The 17,698-nt window shown below is 33.8% G+C and overlaps 1 protein-coding gene across 6 annotated transcripts in view; it reads right to left on the minus strand.

Moving 5' to 3' along the window:
• The window catches only part of CCDC178 (coiled-coil domain containing 178), a 503,110-nt gene that overhangs the window by 146,834 nt on the left and 338,578 nt on the right, over positions 1 to 17,698 (minus strand). For 5 of the 6 annotated variants that reach the window (XM_001160604.7, XM_024351001.3, XM_063795580.1 and 2 more), the window contains one exon: positions 10,983 to 11,132. The exons of the other annotated variant lie outside the window; for it this stretch is intronic. In XM_001160604.7, coding sequence (XP_001160604.4) covers positions 10,983 to 11,132 — 150 coding nt within the window. The remainder of the gene's footprint in view (positions 1 to 10,982; positions 11,133 to 17,698) is intronic. 6 annotated transcript variants of the gene reach the window in all.

Raw genomic sequence — 17,698 nt, forward strand, 5'->3', positions numbered from 1 at the left:
TATTTGTTAATCAGTGATTTACTATGATGGAAAAGTACAAGGTTGTAAAAAAGAACATTTGTCATTTTCAGGATTATTTTGATAGGAAATCAGTGAGAATTGCTCTTCAACTGACAAAAGGAAAGTATTTTTAATGTCTATCTGTCCACAATATTTTTCCATAGTCACTTATTAACAAACTCTTAAAGGGTCAGACTGTACGAGTAAATTGCTTTACTCAAAGTCCATTCCAAGAAAGCAGGAAAAAATTTAACTTGTGAATTAGTGTCTAGTGAATTAGTTGAGGAACCTCCCAAAATCAATTAATTTCTTTTAATAGAATCAGGTGTACACAGGTATACACAGAATATGAATAATTAGGTCTGGCATGGTGGCTCACTTCTGTAATCCCAGCACTTTGGGAGGCCGAGGCAGGCAGATCGCTTGAGCTCAGGAGTTCGAGATCAGCCTGGGCAACATAGTGAAACTCCATCTCTACCAAAAGTACAAAAAATTAGCCGGGCATGGTGGCATTCACCTGTGGTCCCAGCTACTCAGGGGGCTGAGGTGGGAGGATCACCTGAGCTCAGGAGGCAGAGGTTGCAGTGAGCCGAGATCACGTCACTGTACTCCAACCTGGGTGACAGTGAGACCCCCATATCAAAAAGAAGAATATGAATACTTAGAGCATAGCATGCAAAATATATTCTCTGGAAATTTGGATACAGACAAAATTCCACTTAGTTTAGTATAATTGAAATGATTGTGTGGCTCACTATGTTACTAGAGCCTCTCATGATGTAAGAATCCTTTGAAAATGATGAGTTAATGGGTGCAGCACACCAACGTGGCACATGTATACATATGTAACAAACCTGCATGTTGTGCACATGTACCCTATAACTTAAAGTATAATAAAAAAATATATAAATAAAATAAAATAAAATACGTATTCTAAAAAAATAAAATAATCACATCTAAGTTACTTGGTATCTGTTGTTTTAATTCACTCTTGGTTAACAGAAAGTGATGATTTTACAATGTGTTCTGATTTCATATAATCTTTCTTAATACAAGGTAATAAAAGTCATTCCTATAAGGATTCCATTGCCACGGTTGAGGTTATTTCATAATAGTATAAAAATAATGATAATAATACCTGTTTTGATTCTTATTCTCTCTTCATACATACTAAACAATCTGTGAAGTATGCTATATAATCTCATTTAATAACAACAATAAATATAACTGAAATACATGTAGAACTTACTACGTATCAAAGGCTGTTAGAAATCTTTACATGTATTAAATTAGTTGTCAGAAAAGCTGTATCAAGTAGATTCTGCTGTTACTCTCATTTTACAGATCAGGAACCACAGGCTCCAAGAGGTAAACGACTTGCTCAAAATCATAGCTAGGAAGCAAAAGGGCAGGATTCAAACCCAGGCAGTCTGGCCCCATGCTACACTGTTCTGCCCATTTTATAATCAAATCCTTGTTGAAAACACCATTTGCGCATATTTTGGTAATGTTCCTTAGAGAAAAAGGGTATGAATACATTAAAGCTCTTGCTATATGTTGTCAATTTGCTCTTCATAGGGAGCATTTCAAAGTACAATATCACCATTGGTGAAAGTGTCAATTTCAGTGCTTCCTCCAAAAACTAGATATTATCATTGTAAGATATTATGCTAATCTGGTGGGTGCAAATGCTATCCTGTTGTTTTCCTTTCCTTTTTTGTTTTTTACTATTAAGGATACTTCTCTCCCTTTTATTTATCAACTTGCTTTGTATTTTTTAAAATATTCAACAAAGACAAGACATACCAGGCAATACTTATTTAAATACTTTCTTCCTGATTCTACTAGAGAAGTTATCTTTTAAGGGACAGAGAGTAGCACTCCATGTGGTAAAAATATTAAGTTCATGTTTGACACAGATGTTGAAATATTTTCCCATAGTTTTAAACCCACAGACATTTAATTTTCATGTCAGCAAATTTATACATTTTCATTTTAAAAGATTTCTTCTTTTTCATGATGTTGATAAAAACTCTTCTCATTTCAAGATCAGATACCGATTCAACTACATTGTGTGTTTATATTTAACACTCTAACGCATTTGTGGGTTTTGGCATGGTTCAAGGTAGGATTTATTTGCAATTGCCCACAAACATACAGTAAGCCTTGCACCATTTTGTTGAAAAGACTATGCTGCATTTCTTTGCATTTTCACATTTTTATACAATAAATTGCTTGGCATATTGGGACTTTTTTTTTCTAGCCAGTCCTTGTGATGCATTGAACTTTTTGTCATTGTTACAACATGTTACACTTCTTGTAGCTTTATTGTTTGTTTCAGGACAAGTTAGAACAAATATTCCCTCATTTTCTCCACAATCCTTTTATTTGTTTTCATGTTCCAGTACAGAATGGTTTTATCAGCATCCAAAAAATATTCTTTTAATTTGTTTGGAATTGCTTTAAAATTATAACATGAAGATGCCAGATTAACCAAATTAAAATGTTGGGTATTGCTATGGCATGTGCTGTTTTATTGTCTTTTCCATCTGTAAAATTTTACAGGTTCCTTTATGAAGATTACAATGACATATTCCATATTAGGTATTTCTGGGAAATTTTTGGCTGTTGTAGCTATTGCAAATGAGATCTTTTCATTTATATATGTGTTCTAATTGGTGTTTGGTGGTATAAGATTCGGATTAACGGCCGAGCACAGTGGTTCACACCTGTAATCCCAGCACTTTGAGGGGCCGAGACAGGCAGATCACGAGGTCAGGAGTTCAAGACCAGCCTGGCCAACATACTGAAACCCCATCTCTATTAAAAATACAAAAAATTAGCTGGGCATGGTGGTGGGCACCTGTAATCCCAGCTAATCAGGAGGCTGAGGCAGGAGAATTGCTTGAACCCAGAGGAGGAGGTTGCAGTGAGCCGAGATTGCGCCACTGCACTCCAGCCTGGGCAACAGTGCGAGGCCCCATCTCAAAAAAAAAAAAAAAAAAAAAAAGAAAGAAAGATTTGGATTAATTTCTCCAATTCATGTGTCATTGCTGAGTCTATCCCTCATGCCTGGTCTTATACATGTATACATACAAGATTTTCTACCGTATCATCCTCTGTCAGTTTTATCTGGGCATTAGATGTCTTACCATGGTGCTATTCCTTCATTCCTTAGGGTCTCTGCATGTTTTTCTAATGGATTATCATAATGTCTCTACTACTTACACTTCTGTCCTCTCTACCCATAATTCATCCCATATTCTCAGGTTGCATATACTGTTTAATACCTATTATGGAGTAGAGGATCATGTTATAATCATATAATCACACTACAATTTGATACAAGAAATGAAGGACACATTTATCTAAATAATACAAATATTAGTAGCCATATCTTCTATATGCAAAATATAGTTTGTAAAAAACTGTTCTAGGTGCTTTATATTTAAAAGGTATTTTTGGGGCCAGGTGCGGTGGCTCACGCCTGTAATCCTAGCACTTTGGGAGGCTGAGGCGGGTGGATCACGAGGTCAGGAGATCGAGACCATCCTGGCTAACATGGTGAAAGCTCGTTTCTACTAAAAATACAAAAAATTAGCCGGGCGTGGTGGCGGGCGCCTGTAGTCCCAGATACTCGGGAGGCTGAGGCAGGAAAATGGCGTGAACCTGGGAGGCGGAGCTTGCAGTGAGCCGAGATCGCGCCACTGCACTCCAGCCTGGGCGACAGAGAGAGACTCCGTCTCAAAAAAAATAAATAAATAAAAAATAAAACGTATTTTTATGCTTCATAGAGTTGTTCAGAGAATGAAATAAGATTACATATAAAAACTAACAAAGTGCCTAGCACATATTAGTGCTTCATAAATAGTAATTATTAGTATATTGTTTTATACAACCATCCTGCTAGGGAGATATTCATATTCCTTATTATCAGAGGTTGATGGGATTAAATAAGCTGTCTATAGGTTTTCCATCTTACCTTCAATGACGGTTAAATTTTGAAGAAAAAAGAAATGACTAAAGAAAATATTTAGCATATAAATATACATTTTCCATATTAATACTTATTTTAATAAATGATTATAAGATGTAGCTCTGTAGATTTATGAAAAGATGATTAAAAATGAGTTTTTCCAAATGTTTACATCATTGAGATGCATATGCACAGCTCAAAATGGAAAAATCATTAACAGATAATCCCACAGAATTGAAAATCAATTGCAGTTATAAGTCATGTATTAGATAATTAGAAAATATACCTATCATAAAAGGTATATACAAAAATATTTCACTTGTTTTATTGTGATTTTTTAAACATAGGTTTTAAGTGATAAAAACAATACTATTTCATTTTATTGCTCTACTACAGCATCAAAGAAAGTCAGCATTCTGGATACCTGTGGATTCCCAAAGAACATATTTATTTGAAAATATTCCAAATTATTCTATAGCTTTATAGGTAATATAAATAATATTTATTTTTTATTAAAGCTATATATCAGCAGAATATCATGAAAGTAGAGTTTGTGACATAGTTGCCTCTTATTCTCTTATGTTTTATATATATGTACATATATACATGTATGTATATATACATATATAAATATACACACACACACACACACACACATATATATATATATATATAGAGAGAGAGAGAGAGAGAGAATAATATTTTCCAAGGTTTAATCTACTAAACACCAAGTCAATCAGTAGTAAATAGTTTTCCTGAGAAGAAAGAATTCCAGGGACAATAGAAAATTCAGGGTTAACAGAGTTAACAGATTTCTTAATATTGAATTTCTCAGAATTTTAAATATACAAATGCAGTTTAAATCTTTAAGAAGGGGATATAGTACACAGTGTGTCATGTTATATATATGTATATACACATACGCATGCACATTACATATATATGACATGTAAATTCCCTCTCTCTGTATATCAAGGTTTATTAACCTCAGCTCTGTTGACATTTGGGCTGGAGAATTTTGGTGTGTGTGAAGGAGAGAGGGACTGTCCTGTGCATTGTAGGATGATTAGCAACATCCTTATTCTTGGCTTCTGCCTTCTAGATGCCAGAGGCAACCAAAAATGTCTCCAGACACTGCAGGATATCCAGATATTCCTTTGGGAACAAAATAGCCATTGGTTGACACACACACACACACAGACACACACACACACACACAACAAAATAGCCATTGGTTGACACACACACACACAGACACACACACACACAACAAAATAGCCATTGGTTGACACACACACACACACACACACGAAAATTTTATCTTAAATATTTTTGATATACTACAGTCCATCATCACACTCAATAAATCACTCTTAAGGTGTGGCTAATATTAAAAACAAAATGTTCATTGCTATGCAACTCTACCAGAATAAAATCTCAAAACTGCATGAAAGATACATAAATTGAAAATACCCTCAAAACTGGTATTGGACTGAATAATTGGTTTGATTTAAGCCAAGTTTACTTCTTTAAAATATTGGCCAGCAATAAACTCCCAGTCTTGGTATTTTCCTCATGGAGTTTGGACAACAAAAGGTAGATTCACTGAGATAAAACAATAGTCTATCAGCTGTGTACTCCTGTCTCGGGCACCCCCAAAGCTCTTCACAGGTCTCGTGAGGAAAACTCTTCAGAGAAATGGGACAGTATAAATTTAATGCAAACTTATCAGTCTATAAAGTGTGATAATGCCTTTAGAACAAGTGTGTGTGTGTATGTGTGTGTGTGTTTTCTAAGAAACAGGGGCCAAAGCCATTTGTGTGTGTGTGTGTGTGTGTGTGTGTGTATGTGTGTTTGCATGTCCACATGCCTGTGTTCTAAGAAATGGAAGAGGAGACACTGATAGGGTCTTCAAATAGCTGTTACAGGGAAAATTATTATTTTATGGTTTTGCTATGAAAGAAGTGAATTTCTATCTACATTAAACAAGCAGACAGAATTCACTATCAAAGCACAGTTATATGGTGTGCAGGACAACAACCAATACTAAATACTTATAAAAATGAGACTCAAACAGCTTTCACATTCCTCTAGGAAAATAACTAATTGTTTATTGCTAGAACTGATATTGACTCCTAAGCACATCGATACAAAGTGAGTATTAAAGAAAACTGTGGTTGAAAGTTGATAAGAAAACTTATATAATCTATAGATGATATAATTTTTTGAGAATTGAATATAGAAATGTTGTCCAATGAGACCTAGGCAAGGTAGGTTAAATAGCAAAAATACACAATTCTTCTCTTGGTGGGGTAAAGAAAGGATGCTGGAGAGCTCTGATTCTACATTATAGTCTAGGAAAGAATCTCCTGGACTCGAGATCACAACCTTCAGCATGGAAGCAGAGATAAGGTGGCACATTTCTATGTCTTCTATAGTATCTTTGTCAGCTTTATAGTAAATCTTGAAGTTGGGTAGTGTTAATCCTCTGACTTTATTCTTCAACATTTTGCTGGTTATTTTGTGTCTTTTTATATTTCATATAAAATTTAGAATGATTTGACTGATATTCACAAAATATGTTGGGATTTTTATTGGGATTGTATCCAACTATATATCAAGTTGGAAATAATGGATATCTTAACAATATTGAGTCTTCCTATCCATGAATATGGAATATCTCTCCATCTATTTAGATCTTCTTTGATTTATTTCTTTCATTCATTTTGTGCTCTTCATCATATAGATCTTATACATATTTTGTTAAATTCACTTTATTTGTGTGTGTGTTAATATAAATGGCATTGTGTTTTAAATTTCAAATTCCAATTGTTCATTGCTGGTATATAGAACAATTGGTGATTAATAATATATTTTGAATAATTGAATGAATGAATTACAAGTGTTCTATGAGCATCAGAAGTATTCCCTAGAGGCCAACACACCGCTGCAGAGTAGTCCTCTAATTCTTGTCTCTGTAATTCCTTCACAGGCCCAAATCATTTAAAAGAGATGCTTACATCTCAGCTATTGGTCCAGTCAAACCTACCACAAAAATCATAGCATATGCTCATCTGCAGTTTATTGGAAAGAACATTTGAACATGAGTAAAGAAAACTAAGTTCTAGGACAACATTTCTTCTACTTAATTGTGTATGTGGTAAATCACTAAGCCACTCTGGCCTCCCTAAGATTCTTCCTCTGTAAAATTATTTTTTAAAGAGGAGGGCAATATTTCTAAAGGCACTTCTAGTTAGAAAGTTTTACAATTTAGAATTATGAAACCTACCTAAAATCCCTATGAAAATTAAATCTCCTCCAAATAAACAGGTGGCCCTTTCCCCAGAAAATTACTGAAAAAGTGGCTCCAATGAAATAAAATTACAAAAACAACTAGTGAATCAAATAATCTATTTCAGTTGAGCACTAGAGATATCATATATAATTTACATGTTTTTTTCAAAGCTTTACATAACCTGATTAGCCATGTATAGGACTGTTTAATTAATGTTATAGTAAAGAGGTAGTATTATAATTCTGAAATAGATTAGGTATAAGAAAAACCTGAATTTGATTCCCATCCCAGCATCTCCTTCTACTTGAGCAATCTTGTGTGACACTCAATGTTAGTTCTATATCTTACATTGGGAGAGATGATAATAGTAATAGCAAATTCCCCAGGATTATTGAGAGACACTAAAAGATAAAATTTGCAAACAATATAGCACAAATACTTTGTCCACATAAGTATTTGTTACATGTTGGCTGAATCTGTAATAATTTTCATTCCCTTAGTTTGAAAGCACTGGGATTTGCAGTAAGGAAGGGTAAAGCTTTACAAATGGCTAATTATATAATTTAAAAAATATATTTTAACACATTTTGGAAGCCATCTTGTTTTCAACCAACAGATCACTTCAATATCTGCGTGCTTGCTTAACTTACCTTTCTGTGCAGGCACAAAGAATCTGGGGTGGCAATTAAAACAAATACATGGTGACTTCATCAAAATACCCATGGATTTTTTTTATCTTTTAAGATAAAATATTAAAAATGACATTTTTATAAAAAGTATTTGAAAGCTTCTAACAAAAATGTCTATATTCACACGGAAGTATAATCTGTTTTTCAGAGGTTTTCCTTCATGTATTTCTAGTGTTAGTTTTAATTCTGACATCTGAGAAGTCTTAGATTGGATTATTTTCTATCGTTACCCACAAACAGGGCAAATAAGAATTTTGCATAATTGCTTTTGCCTCTTTCTGATTTTTAAAGGCAAGAATACCCATTGCTACAAATTTTAAAAGTACAGGAAAGTATCAAAGATAACACAAGCAAATAAAGCAGACATAATATTAACAGTAAGAGAAATACTATAGCATTCTAACATTTGAGACATGTGTATATAAGATTGTGTCAAGTAAGGGGACATTATTTTCAATTTGTTTCACTCTTTCATTAGGTTTTCTTTATTACTCTTGGCATAAGAATACAAAGAAGTATGAAAATGTATACTTTGTATAGAGAGAATAATAGTCCCTAAGAAGCACAATAATTAAAATATAATTATTTACCATGCCAAAAGGAATTCATGTTCAGAAGCAATGAAATTAGTCTGAAACAGGAAAAAGATGCACAAAATTCCTAAAAGTGAGATCCATTTTATCTGTCAAGGGAATTCAACAAGGGAATCAGAGACTGAATAGTGCTTTTGTGTACCCAAACTAAACTAGCCAAAGAACTAAAACCTGCATACATGGGAAATGCTGCAATATCAAGGAAATGGACTAAAATATTAAAGAGTTTTCTCATTTTTGTTGGCCAAATTCCATCCTGTAAGCAGTGCATTAGACGCTAATGACATACGATTTCTCACTGACAGATTTAACAGCATCAGTAAGGCCTCTCTGTCCATTGCAGCAAATTGATCCTACATGACACTGACAAGGGCAGCCTGCACTTAATGACCTCCATCGCTGAAGGATGAAAATGAAAAATGATTGGAAGTACAAACAAATCTTGAAAGTTTCCCTGAAACAGGTGTGCTAAAAGAGATTCGTTTGAGGGATCACAAACATAAACCCAATCTCCTAGCAATCTCCACTGTCTGTTCCTACTATAGTCTCAGTCCTTGTATCTTGCATCAAGATTTGCTTTAATTCCAAAATGAGATCAAGATAATTTTGCTCTTACTATGAAAATGTGATGTTAGGGCTTTCTCTTAAAAAGCATGGGGTCTCCACTATTTATGCATGTATCGAATGTATTTGTCATTTGCCACCAAGTGATTCTTTATAAACTGATAACTGCAGATAACTGCACATATAATTTATTTTTGCTCCCCCCGATTAGAAAAGGAAATACAGTATAGTCAATGATTATTTTCTGCTTCTCAATTATGAACAACAAATAGAACATATTTAATTTCAAATAACAATGTCAAATGCGTGAAGTGATTGGACAAATTCTTCATAGATACATACATGCCCTTTCTTTGAGTCCTGCAAAATGGTTTGAGGACACTAAGATTTTGGCAGATAGTTGTATTATCAATTCTTTCCCAAACACACTTATTTCATTCTTTTTTTTTTTTTTTTTTTGAGACGGAGTCTCACTCTGTTGCCCATGCTGGAGTGCAGTGGTGCATTCTTGGCTCACTGCCATGTCCGCATCCTGGGCTCAAGTCGTTCTTTTGCCTCAGCCTCCTGAGTAACTGGGACTTCAGGGGCATGTCACCACATTCAGCTAATTTTTGTATTTTTAGTGGAGGCAGGGTTTCACCATGTTGGCCAGGCTGGTCTCAAACTCCTGACTTCAGGTGATCTTCCCACCTTAGCCTCCCAAACACTTGTACCTTGATGTATCTTCATCTTGCTATCATTTCAAGATTTTAAGAGAAAAATGCATTCTTCTCTTTCCCAATGTATTCAGAAGCTTTAACTTTCGTGAGAGTAGACAGATGGGAAATAGGGAAGTACATAGGGGGATGCCAGATGAATGTAATAATTACTTACAGTCGTATAGCATCCCTTAAATTTTAAAGTAACTTATTATGAATGGCTCTTTTTTATTACTTACAAAGTACCCTGTGAGGTAAATCTTATTTTATAGATGAGAAAACTGAGGTTGGAAAAGGCAACTTGCCAAGCTCACGGAGCTAGTAGAACTTGCATTAAAATCCCACCTTTTGCCTTCCCAACATTCCATAATAGCCGTAAGTATAGCACTGCTATTCTAAACTACTGATTTATAATGCAACAATATGGGTGATACCAGTAGGAGAAAGGATCAATTTGGTTTTCATGGTTAGGTTAATTATTAAAAAATAATGACTGTATTTTCTGAAATTTGAATCCTGGGGGAAAACAAATATTTAAGGAAAATATTTTTTATTGTTACTAAGTATCTGGAGAATATAAATGAAGTGGCTGTATTATAACACTCTAGTAATAGAACTTTTTCTTCCTTTTTGATTCATAGCATATTGTGTGCTTTACCTTTCCACTTACCATTACAGAAGATTTTATAAAATATATTTAGAATTCCCAATGATTTTCAGTAATTAGAGAAAGTCAGCTATTTTTCCAAGTTTCCAATTAGTCTCCATATCTAATAAGAAAATAGTTACCAGAATTTGGAGCCTGTATACTAAAAGGACAATTTAGAGGCCTACCATGGGAAATCACCCACTCTTAGAATTGAAATATAAAGACTATGATAATATATTTAAATCTACAGATAAAAAATTGGCATTTCTGGTCATATTAATCAAAATCAAATTACTATAGAATAGTGGATTAGAAACTAAGCTTTTCATTTCTCCAATATTCTTTCAAAATTCAATTTTAAAAGGTTGATATAAATATACAACAAAACTACACAGAGAAAATAGGCCATGTTGTGGATATCATCGTCAGATCAGAGGCACCCAAACTGACTACTTTTTACTTTTATAGTGCATATATGACATAAATCATTATCTTAAAACAATTAGAAAAACCAATACCTGTTTCTTATCTCTAATTGAAGTATCAAGTGATAGCTGTTTATCATATATATTGAAATAATTGTCCTTTTCTTTTAAGAATGTAGTCTGTAGCTGTTGATACTCTTGAGCTAAACGCAGATTTTCTTCAAGTGAATCAGCTATTATTTTCTAGAAGGTAAAAAAATATAATTTAATTGTGTGTATATATATATAAACGCAATTAAAATCATTTGGATTTGTTTGAATTTTTACATCTTTTAAATTATCTAAACATGCTCTATTATGTATAGTAGAAAAATAACAAAATAACCAAAAAATGTTTCTCCTGATACCAATATCCTTTGTTGATTTAATAATATTCTTTTTTGATGCAGGTTTTTTTTTTTTAGCATTAATGTGTGATTCATCAGAGTTAGTCTGACTTTTAATTCACCTCTTTTCATTGCCTTTTTCCTGAACTTCCGTCTATCATGCCTTGAAAGGTGCCCAGTCCTGGGACCCTTTAATCAGCATCCCAGGAGCACTTTCACAGTTTCCTGTCCTCTTATACTTTTCTCTAGCCCCTGTGCTTAAATGAATAGATGGTACCTTGTAGCTTAGAATTTCATCTCCATGAAGTTCAGAATGTTGGTACCCACAGAAAACATTAAGAACATAGATGAGGAAAGAGTAAAAGACAAAGAATAGGGAATGCAAAATTTAGAAGCACCCAGCATCATTGTTTATAATTAATATATTTTAGTTATGTTTAAATAAAAGTTAAATCTGCTAGTATGAGCAGTTGAGAACTTTATAATGTCCTCCTCCATGACTAAATAAATATATGTCAAATCTAATATAAACTCTTTAGAAAATAACTTTGCATCACTATTCATTGGCAAATTGGGGGCTATCTTTAATTTTAAATTAAATGCCTGAACTGAGTTTAGTTTCTGATTTTTTTTTTTTACATTTCTTGCACAGAAAACTTACTCTGACTGCTTAAAAAATATGGTATTTATCAATAGCTTTAAATATTTTCAAACCTGTTAATCCAGTAATTTCTCTTTTGGGAATCTATCCTAAGCAAAATGCTTTATTCATTACAATGTTATTTATAATAGCAAAATAAGTTGTCAAAACATATAAATGCAGATTAATCATGACGATGATAATGATGATTAAATAACTAGATACAGAAATAACCATTGTGAAGCAATTAAAATTATTTCTTTGTGAAAATTGCCATCACAACAAACCCTTAGTATAAGTTGTTAAAAAATATGTTGCCATGCGAGAATGTGTATAGAGGAAATGTAATTCAGCAGAAAATTGCCTGTACAAATATTTCTGTATTTACACACTTGAAGATTTATTAAAGTCAACAAACATATTTCTCATGAAAGCCTGGTATCCATATTGATCCCTAATGATAAATATTATGTCATAGCTATTCTTCAAAAAGCCAAAATGACCAACTGAGAATCATTTTAAATGCCCTTGTCTTAATTCTGTCACAATAATTTAAAACTTCAGAAATTTTTATCTATAAACTTGCCTAAAATCACATTGAATTATTTTTTGTTATGAGGACAAAGTTCTATTAATATTTTCCTTTGGTGGAGATTCTTTTCAAAAGATAGCTATACTAATTTAAGATTTTGACATTAATATTAAAATCCAATCCTGAAGTGATTAACTTGTAACATTGATAAATGTTCTACTTTAGAAAGGAATAGGAATCATTTTGAATTTTTTGTTCATTTGTTTGTTTGATTAAATCTAAGCACAACTCTGATATCTGAGACATCCTACTTCTCAGGTGCTTTTCTTTCCATTTCTAGGTGGCTACTACAAACATTTAATTTGAGAGGAGTGATACAAAGTTCCAGGATTTGCATTTTACCAATTTAATGGAACTTAATTGGGGAAATATTTTATAATATATACTTTGCTCAATGTTTAATATGCAGTTTTATTTCTAAATGCATACATGTTCAATTTCTGAATGATACCAGTTCTTCCACTTTATATATCGCAATTAGAATATATGCCAAAAAAGCAAATTGTGTAGTTATGCCAGTAAATCTTCAAAACGTTACATCAGTCACAATATTTTATATTATCATTCTCCAGTAATGAATATATGAAGGATGTATCAATTCACTACTTATTCCTGAAAGTCAGTGACCTTCAGATGTATAATGAAGTTTAAGTTTTATTAATTTTAAATAATAATGTTCATTCGACACTGAAAATGTTTAACTGAGAGTCCACCTCACAACTTTGACTTGTTTAACTTTAACCAATAATATTGTTAAATGTAAATGACACAAATGGGGAATGATAATTGTTGGTGGAAATATGTGCAAGGGAAATAGCTTCTAAAAGGATAACTGGAATGTAGAATTCTTCTTTTTTTCACTTCTTTTATTTTCCATACTATTACATTCACTCAAAAGGCCTAAGTACATATAACACTTTCTCAAAGATAGATTTATTGTTTTTTATTCAATTCCAATTATTAATACTTATTAAGATGGTAAAACATTAGGAAGATAGCTTGGTGAAGAGAAGAGATGTAATGAATGTTTGTTAATAGTTTCCATATTGTCTAGAGTTTATTAAGGAAAATATTTTACTTGGTGATGGTTTGTTCTTTATTATCACAAATTTTTCTTTAAGCCTTGATACTTTGGGGATATTACAGCTTCTTTTCCCAATATTTTATTATAAAATAAAGATTATGCTTATAAGGACTGAACAAAATCTAGATTGTAGGTTCCATGAGGGATGAGACCATCATTTTGTTCGCCCTAAGGGATGTTGCACTGTGAAGAATCTAACGTAAGTAGGTGCACAGGTTTTCAGTAAATGAGTAAATGCATGTATGCCCATAATATTAGTTCAGAAATATATATATTGTGCCCTTTGGAACCACACATTTTATTTTTCAACTTCTATGAAGTAACTGATCGGCAATATAACCACCATTATAATATGGCACATTCATTATACTATTTGATACTGTACTACTTGAGAGGTGTATATATATATACACACTTTTAAGTGTATATATACTCTTTTAAGTATATAAAGAGAAATCATACAATATGTTTTTGTATTAAAAACTATTCTAAAGATAACCATATTGTCCAGGTTTAACAAGAATTCTTTATTTTGGGTGAATCATTGACTTTCAGAAGGTATGTGAACCTCATTAAACTGTACACAGCATTTTTCTTGGGTTATTTAGTTAGCCCATGATCCCCAAAGTGTGGAAGAACCATTGCTAAGGAAAGGCTTGGCTTCCTTCTCTGTCAGCAAAAATGCTGAAAAATGGAGACAGGTTGAGTATTCAAAATACACAAATAGTAGTTCTACTCCCCACCCCCCCCACTTGACTTTTCTTGTTCTTTAAGCCATAGATTCCACTTGGACTTTTCCTCAATTTTCTCCACTTTCAGTTTATTTTTCCCTCTTCTCATCTCTCACTGGGTAAGTGGGGACTAGGGACTTCCAATCAGAAAACTGGTTCTTTTTGGGAAAAAAATATAAAAATATAAAATATAAAAATACAAAATTTTTATATTTTATATAAAAATATAAAAAATATAAGCCTATATCATATTTCTGTTTCACTTTGTGATATACAGCAAAGAAATTAGAAATAAGGCTGAACTTGCCTGTTAAGTTATAAATTCCACATATAATAAATAACAACTGAGACTTACACAGTCACCTTCAGAAGAAAGAAAATTACCCAGGATAGTAAATCTGTATTGTAACTGAATGTAAGATATTAACAACCCTCCTCTCCCTAAAAAGAATATGCCACTTTAAAAGAAGTTGATAAGCACTGGAAGCAAAAATGAAATAAAGTCAGGGACACTAACATAGCCGGTGCCTATCAACAGGAAACATTCCTCCAGACCCAAAGCCTCAACCGTCTCAGTTCTGGAAACCATTCCACTTCCACTCTAGTATTAGTTATACTGTGTTACATTAGCTTGATGACAAAAATGAGAATTAGAAAAAGAGTAAAAGCTAATATTAGGGAGTGCTTACTATAGTCAGGAGCTGTGCTAGGAATGCAGTATTTACTGAATTTATCCTTGTAGCAATGATCTGAGACTTTATATTATTATCCTCATGTCACAGGTAAGAAAGACAAGGCCGAGAGATATCAGTTGAGGTAAACTGTATTTTCCAAAAATGGCCACAGCAATATTTTCAGTCTCGATGTTTTTTACAGAACTTTATCACTCCCTATCCAAAGGTACAGTCTATTTCTCCTTCCTTTGAACCTGGGTAGACTTGTGGCTTTTCCAGCTAATCGAGGATGGTAGAAATGATGCTAAGTGACTTCCCAGGCTGGCTTATATAATAGAAAGCATACAGCTTCTGCCTGGCCCTCTCTTTGAGGGCATTCACCCTTGGAACCTGCCACCACATTGTAAGGAATCTAGGCCAGAGGCCATGTGTAGGTGTTCCAGCAAACAGTCCTAGCTCAATTCTCAGGCAACAGCATCAATTGTGAGTGAGTGAGTCAGCTGAAGATAAATCTAACCCCTAGCCTCCAAGTCATCCAACTGATGTCCAGAAAGGGTGAAACAGAGACATGCCATCCCCGCTCGGCCTTGTCCAAATGTCTGGCACATAGAATCATGAGCATAGTCATTTTACACCATGATGTTTTGGGGTATTTGTTATACAACCAAAGCAACTGAAATGCCAGATATCTTGTGCAAGTTTGCACAGCTATTAGGCAGTGAAGCTGGGCTTTGCATCATCAAGTCAGACTGGCTCCAGATCCTGTACCCTTAACCATCCAATATATTCCCTTCGCAAACATGAGCCAGCACTTTTAAACACTATATGCAATGCAGTCTTCATAAAATGTAATGACATTAAATAATTAAATCAAATAACTGAATTCCATAGTTCTAAGTCCATTTCTGCCAAGCAACTGTCTTATTATAATCTGGTTAACACAGCATTTTGACATAGGTAAAACAAGCCACTTATGGAAATTAGAATGTGGTCCCAGGCTACTGTTAATTATACATAAATATGGGCATATTGGTTATATATTGTTAGTTTCTTGTGCTTTTTGATCTACATGATTCCATATCTCATTATTTGATTAGGTCTGATGCATTCCCTGGCAAGACCAAATGCATGGACCTTCAAAGCTGGGACCTGTAGAACTGTGGACTATGGTTGAATGCAGTAGAATAATGCTACCCTTGGAGATCTGTGGAGCTTCCACCAGAGACACTTATCCTGGACAAAGTTTAAATCTATTTGAACTGTTATTTTTAAAATCAAAGGTGGACTAATGCCAAAGGAGATTACAAGAAAAAAACTTGATTCAAACATTCTAGAAAGGTGGTTATGATTAAAATATTTGCACTATACATGTAAGTACAAAAAGTGAAATAGCTGTTTACAAATACCTTATTGTTAGTACAATCATCGTGGTGTCTATGACTAAATGCATAGCAATGTGTCATATATACCCTTAATTACTCTTAATGTAGGCATTTGGATCCAGTTTACCCGGCAGAGGGGCTAGGTTTTTCCTTCAATTATGTATTGTAAGAGAGCTGTCATCTTCTGACCCAGTTCTAACTCTACTCTCCTGTCCTGATGTAACTGTCTGTTGCTGTCTTAGCTAATCTTTTCTGATGATCTGTCTGTCATCCCCTAATTCTTGGTTATTAAGAATTTACTGCAGACAGCTCCTTGCTTTCTTTCATCTCACCAGAGCTCTGCCAGCTCTTGCTACCACATCCATATTCTTGCATAGACTGCACCACATTCACTTCAGTCTCATGGATGGAAAGAATGGACTTCCCACCAGAACTATCAGAAAACAAAAAAATGTATTGTTAGTATTTATTGATTGATTTTACTCCAGAGCATCCTCACATCTAGCCTTTTCTTCATTTTTTTGTTTATTTAATCATTTGTTGAGCAAGCCCTTGGGAAGTTTACTTTACGGATTCAGCTCTATGGTTAGGCCAGGAATTAAAAGAAGGATAAGATATAATTCCTGTCCGCCAAGGATTACAAGCTGTAGTTGGAGGAGGCTGAAGTGTGAACAATTCTATTCCAGTTACAGTGGAATTGATTCTATCAAGTGGGGGAACAGCATAAACAAAAAGCTTCACAGAAGAAAAAAAATCATTGATTTGAATCAGAAGATCGAAGCTGCCCCACCACAAAGGTTAGTATATATCTGAGCAAATTTGGAGGAGTCAGAGTCAAGAGAAATATTTTCTTGGCCCCTTAGGAATAGTAGATTATTGTTGCCTATGGCTTGTGAATTAAACTCTCATAGATAAGGTTAAATGTTCTGCTGTCTTTTGACTTCAGCATATTACTAAGTGTAAACAATAACATGTATCCACATATTTAGTATCCTATCAGTGCATAGCATTACAAGTAATGTCAGTTCCAAGCACCACTGTTTCAATAGTATATGATCTTGTGCACATGCCCACGCATTACACCATTGATCTCATCCCAGTGAATCCCCACAGTCCTCTTATATGCCCTTGGTACATTTCTGCCCTTCTCGAGCACTGGAATGATAGTTTTGCATACCATGAGGCTTTGATGTCCTTAAAGCAGGTATTGGTGCTGAGACTGATTCATAGCATGTACAGGGGATATATTTTAGAATAAACAAGACAAGCGGGCTCCAAGTCTCTTTGTGAGTAACTTCAAAAGCATCCCCCACTTTTATT

This window comes from Pan troglodytes, chromosome 17, assembly GCF_028858775.2.
Source record: "Pan troglodytes isolate AG18354 chromosome 17, NHGRI_mPanTro3-v2.0_pri, whole genome shotgun sequence".
NCBI lineage: Eukaryota > Metazoa > Chordata > Mammalia > Primates > Hominidae > Pan > Pan troglodytes.